Below are 20,306 nucleotides of genomic sequence, written 5' to 3' on the forward strand. Positions count from 1 at the left end.
ATGTCTCCCCAGCTGCAAAGAGAGAAGCAAAGGTCTGGGATACACCAGGGAAAAAGTGGACATAAATATTGGCTGTAAGATACTGGGGTCAGCTGTATAAGAGACCAGGGGATTATAGTATTCAAGCAGTACTTATTTATTTCCTAAATAAATTCTGTGGCAATTTGATCATAAACCTGTGGCCAACAAGGCAGGAATCTGTGCTCTCCTTAACCCCCCCGCATTCTCCCCGTATCAGCTCCACTAGACAGATCTCACAAACTAATGAACAGCTTCATGCCGTCCCTGCTCCCCTTGCCTTTCAAGCTCAGCAAAGCTTCACATTTTCCATGGCTCCGCTGCCCTTGAGAAGACAGAGTATCTCATTATCGGTTATCGTGGAACATTATTTAATTTATCTCTAAATGCCGCTTGATCTACAGGGCTCATCTGTATCTGTATGCTGTATGTCACCCTCCCTGGGCTGCACAGCTTGCTCGTTGTTAAATGCATGGAGTGGAAGGAAAAAAAAAAAAAACAAATGAGAAATGGTGCCAAGGAAAGAAAAAAAATCTCTGCCTCGTTATTTTGGTTTGGCTTTGTGCAACGTGTGCTCCTTTGTTAATTAAAATGGGAAGATGTGTCGGTTGTGGAGGATGTGGTGAGAGAGACAGGATGGGGGTTCTTGCGAGGGATCACGTCTGCCCTGGGAAATGCTGCTGCCACCTTCACTCTGATCTCTGTGCCCCTAAGCGGGAGCAAAGCAAAGTTTGCTTTCACATTTTGGTGATGCTGAAGCCCAATTACTGGTGTTGCAGGGCTGTAAGTAAATTGGAGAGCTCACTTTTGCTGGGGTGAAGCTGCTTGTTGACTTGCTTAGCAAGACACAGAGACCTGGGGGTACTTTTCATGTTATGACTTTCACAATTATAGTTGGAACCATATGGAGGAGTCCTGTCAAATCATCACTGAAGGTTATTTTCAGCAGTTGAACATAATGAGATTTGGTGATAGACTGTGTGTGCCAATGCTGTTTTCTTGTCAAACCCTCTTTTTCCCACAGTTCCAGCTGCAGTCCCTGCAGATCGTCTGCAGCAGTGTCGGGGCAGAGGATGACAGATGCTGTGATCTCCCTGCTCTGGTAAGACAAGAGGAACCACTCTGCTCATTGACATGAAGCTGGGGACGATGGAACAAACCCACGGCACTGAAGTGACACTGCAAATGATTTTGATAGACTAAAGAGGGAAACCATGTTTTTTTTTTCCCCCTGTTCTCTTGGGAATAACATCTGTGTGTTTTTTTGTGAAGTGCATAAAACTGTGTTTGCTTCAAAAGGAAAGAAAACTGTAGATGCCGGGGCCGTGTGTATCCCTCCTGTCACACACCGACCTGTGACAGCAGCTCTGACAGTCCCACGGCTTTGCTGCCACCTCAGCCCTGAGTCACAACATCCTCCTACTTCCCCTTGCAAGCTTTCCTCTCAACACAGAAAGTTGCTTTGTGGGGTGTATAAATACTGAGCAAGAAGAAAATTATATTCCAGCATATGTCATAGAAATTTCAGGCAGGGCTGGTGGTTTCTTTTTTTTGGTCTAAACTTGTTATTTGACAGAAGAATAAAGCACTCTATTGTTCACAAAAATCTCTTGGTGGGGTAGAGAAAATTTCTGTGTGTCTTCAACTGAAACATTCACACAGGTGAATGTTACCTGTGATCCACTCTGCTCTTGCTACACAGCTGCTTATGCCACTTTGGCTTGCTTTTGTTTCAGAGAGATGAGGAGACCTGTCCAACCTTAGCTCCTGCCTGCTCCTGTACTTCTGGCCGCCCAGGCTTGCCGGGACCTCCAGGCCCCCCTGTAAGTTCACCCTTCCATGCCATGTATTGATTTACTGATATTGCTTCGTGTTCTTCGGGCATGTCAGGCATGAGGAGAATGCTCCTTGGCCTTCGAGAGGATTTAGAATCATGGAATCATTTAGATTAGAAAATACCCTTAAGATCATTGAGCCCAACCATTAACCTAATGCTACTAAGTCCCCTCTGTCCCTGAGAACCTCATCTCCATGTCTGTTCAACCCCTCCAGGGATGGTGACTCCAGCACTGCCCTGGGCAGCCTGTTCCAATGCCCAACGGCCCTTTGGGGAAGAAATTGTTCCCAAGGTCCAACCTCAGTCTCCTCTGGCGCAACCTGAGGCCATTTCCTCTCCTCCTATCTCAGGTAGCTTTGATGTCCTCCTCGTGCCAGGGCAGGGCAGAGAGGTGCCCTTGGTGTTTCAGATGCTGATGACATGGGGAGACAGGGAGTTGGCAATGGAACAGCTGCAGCTGGGAACAGGCTAAGCAGGTCCTGGTGCCATGTTAATCCTCTTAGGAGATGAGGACAGTCATCCTTGGTGCCTGTGGAGATTTCATTGATTGGAGGCTCTGAAGCTTTTTACAAATGAAAAAAAACCCACCAAAAAAATGGTTTCTCTATTAAGTAGGAGCCTTCTAAGTGTCTGTGTGGGTGAGCAGTACAAAGAGAAATGGGAGATGTTGCAATCCTGTCTCCAAAGCTCTCTGCAGTGAATGTGGCTTGCAAGAAAACCCTGAAGAAAATAGAGGCGGGGGGGGGAAGTTATGACAGTGATAACAGTATTTTTCCCTATCCATTATGAGTGCAGGACAGTCACCATGGGCTTAAATTGCAGGAGGAAATATTCCAGTTAAACACTAGGAAGCAGTTATCAAAAAAGTTTGCATTTTGAGTTTGCATTTTGGAAGTCTAGGGGAAAACTTGTATTTGCAGAAAGCAGCTGAAACATGACAACCTGCCCAGAGTGCCCCATTTCAACCGCTACAGGTGCTTTTCTCCTAAAAAATAACCATTAAGAAACCATTTGCCTCCTTTCTCAAGTGGAAAGGTCTCAGATCACCCCTCACATTACTGTGGTTTAACTGTGAATTCAGTTCCGCGCTTTGCAAGGAACAGTGTCTCATTGCAGAGTAATTACATGCTCATTCCAGTGGAAGTTTAATTACACAGCACACTCCACTATCACATTTTACTTCAATATCCTAAGTGCATAATTACCAGCTTGCATGGCCCTGTGGTTTAAACATCTCTGCAGTACACCGCTTAAAAGAGCAGGACTCTTCTAAGCATTAGAGAAAATATGGTTTTGACACATAACCTTATCCTCACACCACTAAACCCTTGGTAATTTGCTGCTGTTACAAGTGCACTCATTGCTAATTTTAAAACTCCAGTTCGCAGGACTATGTCCCATCTTGTTTTTATCACTGTTCCTAATGTTTTTGACCAGGTCCAGCTGATTCTGAAATGAGCTTCTGGGTGCTTCTGAAAGCACCTTTCCCGAAGATCCCTGCCTGTGCTGCTTAAAACAATTTCCCCCCCCCCCTTTTTTTTTTTAAGGTTGCAAAATAGAAACTTTCAGATTAAGATGTCAAAAGTTCACACAATACTGGTTCAAGCCAGAAGATTGGTTTCTTTTCTCTGTGCAGCAGTTACACAGCTGCAGAGCTAAGCCAGGTGTCCCCAGAGCTGGTCATTGTCCCCAATCTCAGCATGTGTCTGTTCTCTTGGGATGATATTATAAAAAACAACATAGACCCAAAGGGTTGTAGACATGACCCCCTCCTTTTTTTTTTTTTTTTTTTTAATTTTCAGTGCTTTCCTATGTCCATATGTGACTTCTTTTCCACTTGTTATCTCAGCACAGATTTGCTGGGGATGCCAGAGAGAGGAGGTTGAATGTTCCTCCATCGCTGCTGTGGTGAAAGCAGTGTCCCCACCACCTGTCACAAGGGGCTGTGCTCTCCTCTCCTCTCTTCTCCTCTTTTCCACGTTTGCTGGATGGTTTTATTGATTTTCTTCCTGTCTCCATTTGCTATGAGCATTCTGGGGCAGGAAACATCTTTCACTCTATGCACAAAGTGCACCAACTTCTGTCCTCTGAGCACCTGGTTGCTCTGCAGTGAAAATGGTGATATTCCTAATGGCAGCTTTGTGTCCCACTGGCAGGGCAGCCCTGGGAGGAGAGGACCACAAGGCGAGCAGGGAGAGCCAGGGCCCAAGGTGAGTCCTGCTGGCTTTGTTTGCTTCAGGATGTGTCGGAGGATGATGCTGGAGTGCAGAATCCTCTGCTGGTGCAGCTGGATGTGTTCAGTCCTGGTCTGAGCTGGACTTTTAAGCCAGAGGCCATCTCACTGCACCAAACAGATCTTAAGAACTGATGCATTGAGGAAGATGGGAACACTTATTATTAATTAAATGCTCAGTTGGGCTTTGGAAATTGGGATGATGGGCCTGATTGTGCTGAACAAATGCAATGTACATGGTCAGCAATGTTCTCTGAAAACAGCCTTGATGACAAATGGTCAGTCTTTGTGCTGGGCTTGTTCTGGCTGCCAAGCCTCCAAACTGGACAGATATTGGTTCTGCTGTGGGGCAGAAAAAACACTAAGCCTTCAGAAAATCCATGAGGTGAGCACAGGGAACAGCTGGGTCTGAATCCCCAAACCCTGGGGACCAGAGCGAGCCCTGTCCAAGTGTCCCCTGCTCCACTGATTGACACAGGGCAGAGCGAGATCAGACCATTGCTCCTTTTTTGGGGTAACATCTGGGAAAGCAGCGTGGTTACAGGGGAAATATTTTGGGGAAGGCATGAGAATGGGTGCACATCTCAGCCATGGTTAAGGAACATTTCCCTTTGCTCTCTGGCCGCCTTGGGTAACAGGAATGAACTGCTGCTCAGGAAGGTGAACCGTGCTTTGCCAAGCACCATCTGCAGCTTTGCTGCTTTTGCCCATGAAAGATGCACAAAAACCTTAGACTTGAAGGCCAAAGGCAGCTGAGGTTACTAGAGATCCCCTCACTGTCCTGACTTCATCTTGGATCCTGTAGATGGTTCATGCTGACCCAGGTCATGCAGTGCAGCCTATGTGGAGAAAATACACTATTTACTTTCTTTCCTGATGTTTAATTTCTTGTCTTGGGCTTTAGGGTGAACCAGGCCCACCTGGACAAGTGGGGCCAGAGGGTCCTAGTGGACAACAAGGCTCTCCAGGTTCCCAAGGAATCACTGTTCAGGGTCCTGTGGTACGTGATCTCTTCCACTGCCCTTTTTATCACTCCGTCTTTGCAGCTAGAAAGTCTCAGAAATGGGTGTCTCAATAAAGCCCCTGAAATGTGATCTATGTATTTACATCATCCTTGCTAACAGCTGGGCAGCTGCACTAGAGACAGATCATGATCATTTTTTCATGCTGATGAGGCCATGCACTTACTTCTTCTGGCAAAAGTCTGTTTTTTGTCCAGACTCTCCCTAATGTGCCTTTAATGAAAACAGCCCAGTGGAGTATTCAGGCATTTTTCTTTGCAACAATCATTGTTGTTTGGCAAGACACTGCTGTGTGCGTGTCTGGGGTGGCAGAAACCCCGTGCTTGTACTGCGGCTGCAAAGTTCCCTGTAGCACAATGAAGAGCAGGAGCAACCTGGGACACAGACGTGGAGCAGCAGGATGCTCTTTGCCTTGAAGGATGCTGCAGCATGCCTAACTATGTGTGCTTCTTTTTTAATCCAAGGGGCCACCAGGAATGAAAGGAGAAAAAGGAGACACTGGGAGTCCGGGTGTGCAGGTAATGGTAGACCATTCCTTTTAAAGGTCTCAAATACTTGTCCATTTTTTTCCCCAGTAATTATTTTAAGCAAGATTTAAAAGACATAGAGCTGCTGTTATCTACTAGGAAACTATTTTTTGTTTTGGAATGTCATGACTTTCCAAAAGGAAACTGAGCCAGTTGGTGCAAGAAATATAGACCTATTTGGAAGCTAGATATAACAGAGTTAAAGGTGAGATAAAAGTGATTGCTTTGTTTAATGAATAACACTGTTTCTTCTTCCATCTTTTTTTTTCTTATGTCCCACCTTACAAGATGAATTAGGGCAATGATAATTAGATGCCAACTTTACACAGCAATTCTGATTTACAGGGCATTCCTGGTGTGCAGGGAGCTCCCGGTAGGGATGGTCTTCAAGGTGCAAAGGTAAAGTTCCTCACCTCTGAGTTTTCATGCATGGATGCCTAAAATTCTGCTGTGAGTGTACCAGTAGAGACCCAAAACATCCAGCTCTCCTAATCTGGAGGGACTGGGGGAAAATGTCATCTCAGGTTTGTCCAAATTTCAGCAGGTGCCACCCTTGTTGCCTAATTGGCAGACACATTTTCTACCCATTCCTAGCAAGCTCCTGTTAAAAGCAGCACATGGCAAAACCACCTCAGTGTGTACTAGATCTCTTTGAATCTTCTTGTTAATAAATGTCTGGATTTGGCTTTGCAGGGAGTGAGGGGACTCGAAGGCACTGCTGGGCCCCCAGGACCTCCTGGACCAAGGGTGAGTGCTCACCATGAGTGATGAAATCCACATCTCTTCCTCAGCAGGGGCTTGTGGTTTCTCCTGACCCGTCATCACCCAGAGGTGTCAGGGCAAAACCCCTACTTAGGTTATCACAGGTGGGTATCTGACATATTGGGCAGATGTCCACATTCTCTGCCACTGTCAGCGCAAGAAGAAAACCTTGTCTTCTTCTGACAAGTCCTAGGGAAGCTTTGACCCAGCAAGGAGATGCTCGGTTTTCTATTTTTGTGTTCTTGGTACAACTGTTTTCAACTGTTGTTTGAGGTAAATGGGCTTGTTAGACTGAAATCAGAAGGAGCTGGAGGATGCACACAGGTGTGAGAGGTTTCCCCCAACACTATCTCCAACAACTACTGCCAGGATCACATGAGATAAGTGTATTTGCACTTTGTTGTGCCCAGAATAGCAGAACTTTAAGATCTGTTGATTTACAGAACAAAATCTGGTTTTAGATGGTGGGTGGTGGGCCTGATATTTACAGATTCTCACTGCTGAACTATAAGGAATTTGGCAGTCCTAAATAGGGTAAGATGGAGTTTGCTCACTGCTGGTTTTGCATTAAACTCCGCAGTAGTTGTGGTGAGGTCAGGTATTTGTGGGAGCTAAAGTTGAATTCGGCTTGGAATTTGGACTTGCCCATCCTGGGAAGATGCGGAGCCCATAGGTTTGAACCTCAGCTTTCTAAATACAAGGAAAGTGCCATAGCCTTCAGAGCAGGCTCTGAAAGCCATTCTGATGCCACCTTGAAAACTTCTTTCATTTTCCACTGATCAGAAGAGATGTTAAAACCTATCGAGATTAAATGTAATAGCTGGAAAATTAGAAAAGGAAGTATTTCTACGGGTTGTTTTCGGCTTTTTTTGTTTCTTCCTTTTGTGGCACCAAAGGGCAGAGAAATGTCATGAAGAGGAGATGACCAAAGAAGCCACTTCATACTCTCTAAGCTGCTCTTACTGTTGTAAAGTATTGGAGGCAAACACAGATCTTAAGGGGAAAAAATTAAATAAAATAACCAAACCCCAACAGCATGGTATTAACAAGCTGAAGAAAGGGTTATGCTCTAGGCTATGTCTAATTCTGAATATATAATGAAGAATCTAAAGCCTGTAGAGTAAAAAACACACTGTGGTTTGTTGGCAAATCTGAGCTTTGCTGGCTTGACTGTAATTGAGACAGTAATGAGAAATGATGTGAAGATGACTCAGATGTGATACATTCTTAACATTGGACTCATGGCTAGACGAGGTTCTGATATCAGCCTTCAGTCTCCAGTGCACTTGCTGGAGCCCTCTAAACTCAGAGTGCTGGTGCCCCTGGAGCTGCAGGGAGATGTCAGCCTCCAACAGAAAAAGAAGAAAGTTGAGAAGGATCTGGAATTTCATCTGTGTTGTAATTGATGTCTGCAGGGTTTCCAAGGGGTGACAGGCTCCCGAGGCAGCAGTGGAGAGAAGGGACCTCCAGGTGACGTTGGGCCAACAGTAAGTTCCTGCTTTGGGGTCTCAAAGAAGGCAAAGACATGAAATAACTGAGTGGAAACAAACTGTTCCCACAGCAGCACTTCCTCAGAGTCTAAAGAACAGTTTTAATTTGCACTCCTCCTTCTTGAGGAGATGTCTGGATATGTAAATCCCAGACAACGCAACTGTTGATAAAGCATTTAACAAATCCCACCTCCCTTTGATCTCTGTAGATTTACAGGCTACACAAAACCCAACATCCAAATACATTTCTGGTGTCAGATTCTAGAATAAAGCAAGAGAATCAGTCCTGAGCTGAAGCAGCCAGCACTGGGCTTGGAGGGGCAGCTGTAGGTCCAGATGTCACAGTTATTTCTACTTCTTAGACGTTAAAAACCACCTGCTGCATTGGGAGATCTGTTCTAAGATTGTGCCTGAGGAATTTCTGCAGCCCTGTTGATGGTGCTTTGTGCCACTGCTCCAGCTGCTGCTTTACCATTCTTTTTGTTAAGAAACAAACTGAAATAATCCTATGAGTTTGAAGCTCTTCTCGTCCCTGCCATGAGGTCATGGAAATCATGAGAGTGTGAGAAACAATCTTCATGCTCCATGTTCCACTAATGTTCTACCATGTTCCACATCCCCATTGATATTCTTGTTTTCTTCTGCTCTTCCTTTCCTTAGACATTTATTTTTCCTTTTCTTTCCTTGTAGGGGCTGCCGGGTCCAAAAGGAGAAAGAGGAGAGAAAGTGAGTTTTTGTGGTGCAGGGCAACGCTGGTAAAGTGCTCTGCAGGCTATGCTCACACATATAAACTTTCCTAGTGCTGAATAATTTCATGTACCTTCAGCTCATTGCCTTTCCACCCGTACTGGCTGTACTGGTTGCAGCAACCAGGAACTTTTAGTAGTAGATTAATGAAGAAGAAATGCCAACTGCAAATTCATTCTTTGCTGAGAAGGAAGAACCGAAAACACTTGACTGAGTTGCTCTTTTTAAATGTATTACATAAGCGGGGACTCATTTGTAATAACCCTCTGGCATGGCCCAGCATGATCAGGAGATCAGGAGATCCTTTCAAGGTTATTTTATTATCAGAGGAAGTTTTTTCCACCCTGACTTTTGGTTAAAAAGAAATCCCGTGTCTCTCTAGGAGTCTGAGTTTCTTTGCCAAGACTGACTTACATGAATTAGGCTTCAGAGAGGAGTGAGCTGCTTTTGATGGACTGCATTTGTCTCAAGTTAATGCCTCAGTATTAGAATTTTTAACAATACTCTCCTGCCATTCCCACCAGCTTTTCCTTTTCTACACTTTTTTGTTTGTTTTTTTTGTTGCAACGAACATTCCTTTTCCCCTCCCTTGGGTGTTATGCTAAGCTATCATTGAAATCTGGGTAATCTACATAGTGATCCAGCCAGACGTGTATTTTATAAATCTTCTGGAAAGTATAGAGTCTGTTATGAATTTTCACATATAGAGTCAGTGTTTATTTATAAGCTGCTTTTCGCATTTTTATCAGTTTTCCCTACTTACTAAAACTTTCTAAAGAACCCCTCAGATATGATTTATTCAGAACACTCTAACAGTAAGAATCAATATTCATAAAAGATTTAGACAAAGATAGGACATTGTAATATCTGATCGTGTTAAATGTTTTACATATCACAGAACATTGATTTACAGACGTAACATCTCTTTTGATAGAATTTGAGAGTGAAATTTACTCTCCTTTTTTGGTAGCTTTGGTAATTATTGAGATTCAGTCTGGGTTTTTTGATGTGCAAGAGACAAGCAATTATTGATGTTTCCCAATTTCAATTTTATGGCTTCAGAGCTTTGTGATAAACAAATAAAGCTGAATTTCATGGTAATTAACATCTCTGAAACTCAAGGGGAAAAAAGAATGGGCAGAAAGCTATTGCACATTATTATATTGATAATTTTTAAAGAGATTAATATTTTTTTCTTTTTTGAATTGAAAAATAATCACTTTAGGGGGAACCACAGTCCTTGGCCACAATTTACCAGCTTGTTACCCAGGCTTGTGAGCGGATGATCCAGAGTGAGTATAACCAGCCCAGCTCCCGTGTGTGTTCATGTCTCTCGTGAACAAAACCAGAGGGGTGACAACAAGAAGCTGTGGTGACCCATGGAGCTCCTTCATTCTCTGCCCTGCTGAGCACCATGTGCAAAAAACATCCCATCACAGGCTCCCACTGGCTATACTGGGCAGCATTTGCACAGAATATTTGTGAAAGATTTCTTAGAAAAACCCTCTGGCACTTTGCAAAGATTCCTGTATTTCTCAAATAGAAAAACTTGGAACTCATTAGAAAGAAATTATTCTTTCGGTGATTTGTGCTAATCCCTCTTGAGACGTGAGGCATTTCTGGTAAAGCTCCTGTGCTGTGGTGCATGACGAGGAGCAGCAGTTTGCCCAAGGTCAGGCAGCAAAGTCATGACTCAACTGCCCATCATCATCTTCAGCTTTGGGCTTTCTCAGTTTGGACTGACTGTTCTTTAGCACTAGCTGATAGTTTTAGGAAACTTTTTCTGCCTCTTTTCTGAATTTCCCAGCCAAGGAAACATTAATTTTATGTCTTCCCCTCTCAGCTCATGTGTTGAAATTTGACTCGTTCATTCATGAACACTCAAGGAAGCCAGTTCCTGTTTGGGATGAAAGGTTAAAACCAGGAGAACCAGGACCACCAGGTCCTCCAGGTCCCCCTGGGAGCAACGGAGAAAGAGGAGAAAACGGTGTCCCTGGGCAGCCAGGCAAAGATGGGTATCCTGGAGAAAGAGGTATGGACAGAAACGTTTGTAAGCATTTTTTTATATAACTTTGATAATTAAACATTTTAGTGCCTCAGACAGTGCTGTAAAGATAACCTGCGATATTATCTCATTTGATTGCTATTTTTTTTTAGATTTCTCTCTCCTAGGAAGGGTAACCCAAGTCAGATAGCTCAAACAATAAGGAGAAAGATCCAGCACACTCTTTTGGCAAGCTCTGCTTTGGGAGGAAGGCCAGCTTGTAGATTTTGGGGGATGGAGAGTTTGATTTTTAGAGGGCAGGAGGCTTTTTCCACAGAAAGTCAAAAGAAACAGTCTTTGGCCTGAACACATGGCAGTGGAAAGGATGAACTCTGGGTAGAAATGGCAAGTCTTGGAAAACACTGAAGGAAGGCATGAGGCTACTGAAGTAATATTGAGAGTGGAAGTAGGTTTCTGGAGCAGTAGTTCCAACAACAAAAGCCTCACATGTGACTAAAGAAACAGATTAATGTAATCTCAGAAAGTGGCACCCACTATTGCACGTGAATGAGTGAATGGTTGGAAGATGTTTTGTTTGGATTCACAGATAACATTTGTCAGTGGCTCAAGCAATTTTCAAAATAAAATGAAAATCATTGGTTTCAGTGGTGCTCTCATGCCTCTAAGTAACTAGAGACCTTCTGTTTAACTCCCTGCTCTGGCACTATTCTGTTTTAGCTGGTATCTGCACAGCTTGTAAAAATGTTACTTAAGAGAAAAGGAGAGTAACAAGCTGCAGGTGTTTCCAGCCTGTCAAGCAAGGAGACGAGAGAAGATGGATCTCATTGGAAAAAACTACCTTAAGGACACTGCTAATCAAAATATTTTCATCTTAAAAAGATGAAAAACTCTATTTTGTCAAAATGCATCTTTTTCACTAAGATGTAGCGGTTTCGTGAGCAATTTCACGTGAAAACATCACTTCTGACTTAGCAGCAACCGGTGGAAGAGATGGTTCAGCTTTGTGGTTTGTCTGATCCATGGGGAGAGCGTGGGAGTGGACCTCACGCTCAGGCCGGTGCACTAACTCTAGAGCTATGAATTTCTCTGTGAAAAATCTCCATTTGCAGATCAGTGCTGGTTGGAGCCCTGTCAGTCATGGGCAACTGGCCACTTGAAAAAAGAGAGTGGGTCCCCGGATAGAATTTAAAGAGATGGATAATTTCTCTGTGTTGCCAAAGGCTGTGAGTCCAACATCTAAAGAGCCTGAAGGGAGCCTTAATTGAGGGTGAAATGCAGAATGCAGTGAAGTGACACTTATCTCTTGTCTATGACTAGGTGTCCCAGGGCCCAAAGGAGAAAAAGGGATGCCTGGAGACAGCAAGGAAGGAACTCCAGGACCCAGAGGCAGAACAGGTAGAGTGAATACCACCTCTTTGTATTGACCCAGTGGGTCACCAGCTCACCAGCTCCCAGATTCAAAGACTCGTTCAGCCTTAGGACCACTGTGGTGGGACAGCCTGACCTTCCCACTGCAGCAGCATCCCTGATGGTTCCTCCCCAAGAGATTGCTCCAGGTCATCTCCTCCCTCTGGTACCCATTCCCAGGTAGTGATGTGTCCTAAGGACCTGAGGCACATCCAAGGAGTTTCAGCTTTGCTGCCTTTTTGCATGCAAACCCAGATGCTCAGGGGATAGAAACTCTTTGAAAATTCAGCTGGTGAAACACAAGGGTTTTAGAGGAATCTGTTAGAATTTGGTGTACTCTTCCATCCCGATCCAGTCACTTGAAATTAGTGGGAGTTTTGCCACTGACGTAACAAACTATCAAGGGAATGCGGTTAAACATATTCCGCTGTATTTAAACTTTTATAGTGGAGATATCAAGACACTAAAAACTATGAGATGGAGCCTGGCGTTAAGGTGATTTTGCATTGACACGTAGGTGGACTTTGAATTCATATAACGAGGCTCCATTTTTAGCCAAGGTGGGTACCCTTAAAGTCAAGAATAAGACCTCTAGTTACTGAGACTCAGAAGATTTTGTTCTGACTGGCAGGCCTGATTCTTCCACTAAACTGAGGAAACAATACTCAGAAAATTAACCACCATGTAGGAGGAAATACAGAAGTTGTATTACACTGGAACAGCCAAGTGCTATGACTTACTGTGCTTCTCCTTCTTCAGGCCCACCAGGAGAAGTTGTGCTGGGGAAGCCAGGTCCAAAGGGTTATCCTGGGAATGCTGGTCCTCAAGGTTTTCCAGGTCTCAGAGGGCAGCCTGGGCAGCCTGGATATCCAGGGGGTTGTGATATCTCTGGATGTTATGGGGCAGATAGAAGAGGTGAGTCCAGACTATCTCAGTGCAAAAGTTATGATTTTAGGACTGTTTACTTCTGGTTACTTCTCTTCAGCTGGCAGAGACCTCTGTTCATCCTTCAGGCACTGCCAGTCCTGCCAGAGCCTCCTTTGCAGAGCAATTAAGGTGATTCACTTGCAATTCATATGGCTATAAGCCAGTTCCATTGACTGCTCCTCAGCCATCCTTCATAGATTAACACCTAACTGCAGCAGTAATCGAGCAACTGGAGTGATCATGGGGGTATTTTTCAGTTCTTAATGTCCCTGGCAATGTTTCCATGGTGGGCAGAGAGGAACAGTATCTCAGTTCCTACACATACATTTCATGGAGGCTCAATTGTGCTAAATCCTGGGAAATTAAGAAAATCACTGTCACCGAACAGAAGATTTACAAGGGAAAAGAATTAATGCTATACTGCTCTTTCTCAGTGCTTGACACTGATTTATTCATTTTCTCAGTGCCCTCATCTCCTTTCCACACACAGATTTCATCCCCTGATGCGATGGCTGCTGCGGAGGCAGCTGAAGATGTTGCTTTGCCTGGAAATCTCTGGGTGAAAACTCCACACACTCCAAGAGAAGCAGTAACCTGAACAGTAAATGTGTTGTTTGTGCCTTTTTTAATGTCCCATCATTTCTATATGGACAAGTAAACCAAACACTAAAGCCAGCAAAGCAGCCTGCATTCAAATGAGTCATCTGTCTGGTTTTCAGCGTTGGACAACTACAGTGTTCAAACTGGGATTGTATGTCCTGCAGCAAGACAAAGACATAGTCAGGGGTGCAGACTGATGGACTTGTAAGAAAAAGAAATAGTGTATTGAAATGCTCAGAAATAACAGATATTATTTGCCCATTTATCTGCTTGTGGTTTCTTTTTGTCACTTGTTATTCTGGGTCCCCAGCACAGAGAAAAAACAACCCTTCATGCCCAAAGATGCAAATCCACTGGAGCAAAACTGTGGTTTTGGTTGATTGACAAGGTAACAATGTCTAGCACCATTTTGACTGTTTCTGCTTTTGGCAAAACGCTGATGGCTTCTTTGTAGGGGTGTTATGTACACAAGCACTGCAGACAGCGTGACAACCTTCCCGTGATGTGACGAACCCCACCGCGATGTGGCAAACTCCTCCATTTGGCCTCATTCTCTGGGGCTTCATATCTGTCACGCAAAGCCTTAGATCAGACTCACCCCAGCCATGTATCGAGAACTGGAGATTAACCCACTGGCCTTTTCCATCTCTCCCTCCTGCAGTCTGAGTAGCTACTTTACATTTTATCAAGTAGAATATTGAATGAGTATGACTTTAATCTTTATTGGAGGTAATTGTCATGTTACACCCTTTTCCTTGAGCCGTAGTCTAACATGTATCCACAACAAACCATACAGATACTGATAAAAATGCACAAATGTAGCTGCTTTGCAATTACTCCTTTAGGCAGTGCTCAGTCACACTCCTTGTACATCAGCCTTGCTTCACAAACAGTTCTTTCTGAATTGATTTAAACCTGGAGCAACAAAATATTTTGATTTTTGCAAAACTGGAATGAAGCAGAAAAGTATCAGCACAGATTTTTCCAAAGATGCTAAGAGGCAAAAAAAAAATGAGCTTCGTGCATATTCCTGTGCACTTAGTCTGGATGTGCAGCTTCTGCAGCTACTTGCAGACGTATCTGGGTATTCATGTGGCTGTAGGCAACCTTTGGAAACTTAAAGTAGATACATCCACATTTAGGAACAAGATTGTCAAAGAAATACCAAAGAGAGAGAAGTCTACCTTAAGAAAATTATGTTGCTCAGGCACAGAATATAGATACAATTTCTTCTTGTCATTATGGAAAAATCCTGTAGAATTAGCAGCTTTTGCTAGAGGAGCATTTAAACATATCAGAATTGTATGGGAGTCATTATTGTATGGCAGTTATTACTACATCCCGTAAATATTTAAAGTAGTCTTTGGCTTAATATATATTCATTCTCCAGAAACTCCCAAGAACTAATGTTTTCAGCATGACATACATTCCCTTTGGAAAATGTAGGAAAATGCATAGAAATAGCACACTGATAGAAATAACATTTCTGTTCACTTTGGAGCTTTCCAGAGTTGCCCTGACATATAAAATAGAAGTCTTTCTAGCTGAGACGAAATGTTGCCACAGACAAAGCTCCAGCCAGAAGAGAAAGAAGAGGGCAGAGGAGCTGAAATACACAGCACGTTTGGAACACGGCATTTGGAAGAGATGCAGCCATCAGGATCGACACACTGCAAATCTGTTGGGGAGATGTAGACGTTCCCATTTATACAGGTAAAAGAGCTTTTGATCTGTTTTTTCCTATAAAACCCAATACTTGTGGCAGGTGCAAAGCAGGAAAGATAAGGAGGTAAAAGGGGTACCTACACAGCAGAACCCAAAATTGTTCCCATGAAACGCTGACAAACTGGGGAATGTAAGCGGTTCAACATGCAACATCTTGCATTTTGTGGGTAATGCCGTTTCCTTCCCGACTTAAATCAGTGCAACCAAATTCCCAGTTGTGAATTTGCTGCTCTGCTCAAATCCAGCAAGTGCAGGTGGTTTGAGACAAAGCTCCTTTATTTTAGTTTATCAACTCTTTTTGGAAGTTACTAACATCACCTCGCTGCCTGCCTTGGGATTTAATCTATTTGATAGAACTTCAAGTGACATTTGCTTTTGTCTGATGATTTCAGATAAAACATGAAGGGTCAGACTTTTTAACAAACTGGGTCCCAGAAGGGCTATTGATTAAGAGACAGACCACCTGCACAAACAACTTGTCTATTTATGTTCCTAAACTTTGTCCCATGAGTGGTTTTATTTACTTGAAGTCATGGATATTTAGTCCACCCTGTATCACAGAACACATGTGCAAGTGTGTATAACCCAGGTCCTTGAAGCCAAGGAGCATTTCTGCTGAAAGATTTTAGGCACCGAGAGTCTCCTCATCCAGCAATGAACATTGCATTCTATTAATCAGCAAAAAATAAGATTTCAGTGGTTGGAAACACACAGCAGCCCTAAAGGTGGAGGTACAGGGAGGCTCAGGAGACCCTGTCCAGCCCAAATTGCGGTTCCCTTTTCTATCAGTGGGTAAAAAACCCATGCTCTATGCTGAACGCAACCTGTTGCTTTCCCTCTTGTGCTGTTTTTTAGCACACTTTCTACTTTTCTGGCCCAATCTATCATTTTTAATGCTAACTGTAAAGAAAAACAGTGCCATTCACTAGCAATGCACTTTACAAAACTCTCTTTCAGATATTTCCTTAGCAGGGACTTTGTTCTCAAAGCTGTAATCACTACAAATAGAAGTTTGGATATTAGCTTTTCTGGATTTAAACCTGTTTTCTGGATAAACCTGGATTAACCTCAGTGCATAAATTTAATATGGCCTTGTGAAATCCCACAAGTTCCTGTCGTGTCTTCACCTTTTCAGACTAATGCCTGTTTACCTCCCCTTCTGTTCAGTCATTATTAAAATCCTTTGCCCTGATTTGCTTATTCTTATTACTATCCTTAAGTAGTCTGTGGCAGAGAGACTTTCTTTCCCACACAGTGTGAAGCATGACATCATATCCTCAATTTTTTAAAAACTTATATCCTCCAGTCCTTAAATTGCAATAAACTTGGATTTTTATCCCTGCTCCAGACTTTGACCCACCTAGAGTAGCTGGATTCTGGCAGAGGCTGAGGACATTCCAGGGACAGATTTTCCTGCTACAAGCATTGTTTTAAGGTATTAAATTGGTCTCAGGGATAAGATACAATAAGTACAGAGGACTAAGCAGCAACACTACTAACAAGCTGGTTTGAAAAAGGTTTTTCCAGAGCACAACTGTTTGTATTGACCAGATTTAAAGGGCTGGAAACAAAAAATACATCCTGAATGGGAGAAAATGGTCTCATAAATGGACATCACTGCCCACAGGGGCTATCAAGGCAGATGGGGCTCTTATAGGGGGATTCTCCTTAGTACTGTATATGAATTTTACATCCCATACATCTTTCTGCCTATCTGTCTCTACACAAGTGGATTTTCTTGGGTCCAGTTTCTTGATAGACGTGATATATGGTACGTGGATTAGCTCACTGGAGAATGAGCCTATATGGTGGAAAACAGCCTAGAAAACAGCTGGGGAAACAGGGATTACATAGATCATCCTACCAGCCAGCTGCAGATAAAATGTCCTGCGTGCCCTACGGCTGGGAAGATTACCCAGAATAACTGAGCATTAGGGAACCAGAAGAAAGATGAAAGGAAAACCAGAAAAATGGTGGTGACTGAGGTTATTACATTCAGGTTTCTGTGGCTTTGCTCTTCTTCCATTTGTGGTTAATGGAGCTGTACTGGTGGGAAAGCCTGAAACACTATGGTGAGGATATGATCTCTGTTCCACAAGTGAAACAGAAAAGATCAGCATCTGTGTCTGATTTTGTGGTGTCTTTGAGGTCTCTGAGTTTGGTTTTGCACTCCCAGATCCTGAAAAGCAGTTACTTTGCTCTGGGTCTCTTCCAAGGCAGGTTTAGAGCTCCTCTTGTAGCCCAGTCTTGGTTTCTCACTCTTCTGATCTTGGTTTATTCAGTCAAGTCCTGGGAATCAGTTCTGAGCTGGGAACATTGCAAACGTTAACAGTCTGGCTGTGTACATTTTCCTGGAGTCTTTCATATGCTAAAAAACTCTCTCTTTGTGTTTCATGCATTTGGACTAGCAGAATTATTCATTATTCTACAATTCTAGTCTGGCTCATGTCCCAGTTTTATTCCAGTTCCTGATCATTGAATCTCATGGAAGGATAGCATCTTCCTTAACAACCAACAGGATGGAATAACCTGTCTAAGAAAGAGCAGTAGGTGTTGATTCCTATTTTCTCCTTTAGAGTTTACAAAACAGCACATCAGAAGCAGAAGTCTAGACTTTATTTAGACTTTAAACTGAGGAACTATTAATGCCACATGAGAAGAAATTGATTTGCCAGTCTATGAAAAATATTATGGTGCTAAAAAAACAGAGGATGCAGTGACCTGCATTATTTGAGCTTCTCCCCAAACACCAGGAACATCTTTGTAACTGGTTCCATCTGTCACTTCTCATCTTGTCCTGCCAAACCCTGTGATCCTGCAGTGGTGTTGACTCTTCAGGGACACCACCACATCCTTAGCACCACTCCTCATCACACCTGATACTTTTGATGTGCTAATGGAGAAGACGCCTGTGGCTCCTTGCTTCTCCTGCTGCCAGGCAGGGCAGTTCTGCCAGGGGCTGCATTGCAGTTTTACATCCTTGCCAGACGGTCCAGCTCAGTGGCTGTCACCGGGCTGTGCTCCCCTTGAGATGCTGCTGTTTACACTGTGTGCACTGGCAAAACCTTTTTGCAGAAAAGGTGAAGATTTGAGATAGGCCCTTTGCTGTGAAAAAAGTAGAGTCTTTTCCTGCCCTTACTGAATTTCCCAATATGCCACCTTGAACATTTGGCTTTTAAATCTGTAGTTAGACCTTTATCAGTTCTCTTGACACTCCCCCAAATAATTTCTTTCTGCTAAGCAGGTGCTGTACAACTCCTGTCACCTCTGGGGTCCCCAGCCCTGGGTTGCTGTGGCCATCACTCCGCTGCTGCCCAAGCCCACATTTGCGGGGCAGGAGACAGGAGGTCCACGAGACAGGAGCAGAAACTTGAGCTGCTGCTGAGTCTCCAGCCTCACTTGGGAAGTGCATGTGGGTTTATTGCTAAAAATGTGCATGCACAGCCAAGACTCCCACCTGCTCTGTTGTTGTCAGTGCTCATGGGCTTGGGAGGAGGAGGAGGTGGCAGTGAGGGCTCTGACCGGCCATTGTGGGCATGGCTGTACTGTGACGATATGAAGCCCCTGACTCAGCAATGCCCAGTGTCAGAAAACATCCCACCCTCATGATTATTTTATCGATGCACTTGAAATGCAAAAAAAGGCACCAGAGAGGGTTCAGGCCACCTCGGTGAGCCCAGACTGACTGCAATACAAACCATAACCTGTCCCCACGCATGGCGAGCAGCCCTCACCATGCAGACTGCAGCTGTGTTCCTACAATTATGCACTAGACCTTGAAGATGTTTGACGGTTTGTTTTCCTTTCATTGCCATAAGCAAACTCACTGACTGTGAAAAGGGATAAATTAGCATCTCCAAAGACTGAGTCTCTCTTTATTCTGAAAACAAGCAAAGCGGCAGCAGCAGCAGCTCAGGCTCCCTCCTCCTCCCTGTGCCAGCACAGCTCTTCATGGAACTGGCCCAAGCCACAGCTACTCTACATTTCTGTGAGCTGTAGGGATTTTAAGCACTTGGCTGAGCCTGTGAACACAGAGGGCAGTTGTAGCTTCTTAGATGAGGCCAAACAGGCTGATCACTGCATTGTTTTTCAGCCTGTACTGTTTCAACTCGTATTTCAAAGAAGTCTCTTTAAACCACGTTGTTTCAGTGCCAGAATTACTGTCACAAGCCCTTGCAGCTCTCTGCTGCTCGCTGAGCTGTGCGGCATGAGCAAACCCCAGGTGCCAGGGTATTGTGTAGGGATGCTGCACATCTCGCCTGGGGTCCCACCTACCCCAAGCTCTGGCTTCTACCAGGACCTTCCATGCTGGCCACTGGCTTCTCCTGGTGCCTGTCCTCCAAAGCTCTGGGCTGGCCAGGCAGCAAATGTCACAGTGGCTGGACAGTCCTATGTGTGCTGGTCCATGGGTGACGTCCAAAGCCCCTCAGCTGCCAGCCTGGGTTTTGGGTCAGGCAGTCACAGCAGGTCCTGGGGAAGGCTGTGTTTTTAGCTTATGTCTGCCTTTCCTTGCTCACTATTTATAAGCCTTTCAGCCTCTTTAATAAGCAGGGAGACACTGGGCTGGATGCTGCTGTGCTGATCCCACCTGCAATGAGGATGAGAACAGTGATTTGGTAAGTACCAAACAGGGGATGCTGAGCTGGATGGAATTATGGTCTGTCAAACTGTGGTCACTCTTACAGCTGCAAATGCACAGAGAAAAGGCAGAAGATAGATTAAGCGTGTGTTCACCCTCTGTCTTACAGCCTTGCACCCACACGTCTGTCTCAGCTGTGCCATTGTGCATGGATGTCCCCATGTGGCAAGACAGGGCTCAGTGTTCCCCTCCCTCTGTCTGGTGGTGCCCATCCCTGCCTTATCGCAGCAGGTCCCAAAGCAAGGATGAGATGTATAAAAAAGGTTGATTTAGTTTGGATAGAGCTGGGAAGAGCACAGCTACTGGAACAACTGGCTGAATTTAAGGCCATAATACCTGTAATTCCTGTGAAGTGCCATTCAGAATT

At 44.1% G+C, this 20,306-nt stretch overlaps 1 protein-coding gene across 1 annotated transcript in view; it reads left to right on the forward strand.

The window, feature by feature from the left end:
• COL20A1 (collagen type XX alpha 1 chain) overlaps nt 1-13,479 on the forward strand; it is a gene marked incomplete at both ends in the record, with an annotated part of 45,228 nt that extends 31,749 nt beyond the window's left edge. The window contains 14 exons of the mRNA XM_080354677.1: nt 1,043-1,120; nt 1,755-1,841; nt 4,012-4,065; nt 4,993-5,088; nt 5,575-5,628; nt 5,983-6,036; nt 6,331-6,384; nt 7,815-7,886; nt 8,580-8,615; nt 9,862-9,928; nt 10,480-10,668; nt 11,959-12,036; nt 12,808-12,963; nt 13,466-13,479. Of these exons, the coding sequence (XP_080210803.1) occupies nt 1,043-1,120; nt 1,755-1,841; nt 4,012-4,065; nt 4,993-5,088; nt 5,575-5,628; nt 5,983-6,036; nt 6,331-6,384; nt 7,815-7,886; nt 8,580-8,615; nt 9,862-9,928; nt 10,480-10,668; nt 11,959-12,036; nt 12,808-12,963; nt 13,466-13,479 (1,089 nt within the window). The remainder of the gene's footprint in view (nt 1-1,042; nt 1,121-1,754; nt 1,842-4,011; nt 4,066-4,992; nt 5,089-5,574; nt 5,629-5,982; nt 6,037-6,330; nt 6,385-7,814; nt 7,887-8,579; nt 8,616-9,861; nt 9,929-10,479; nt 10,669-11,958; nt 12,037-12,807; nt 12,964-13,465) is intronic.
• Between the last annotated feature and the right edge of the window lie 6,827 nt (nt 13,480-20,306).

Source organism: Nesoenas mayeri (assembly GCF_963082525.1).
Source record: "Nesoenas mayeri genome assembly, chromosome: 16".
Taxonomy (NCBI): Eukaryota; Metazoa; Chordata; class Aves; order Columbiformes; family Columbidae; genus Nesoenas; species Nesoenas mayeri.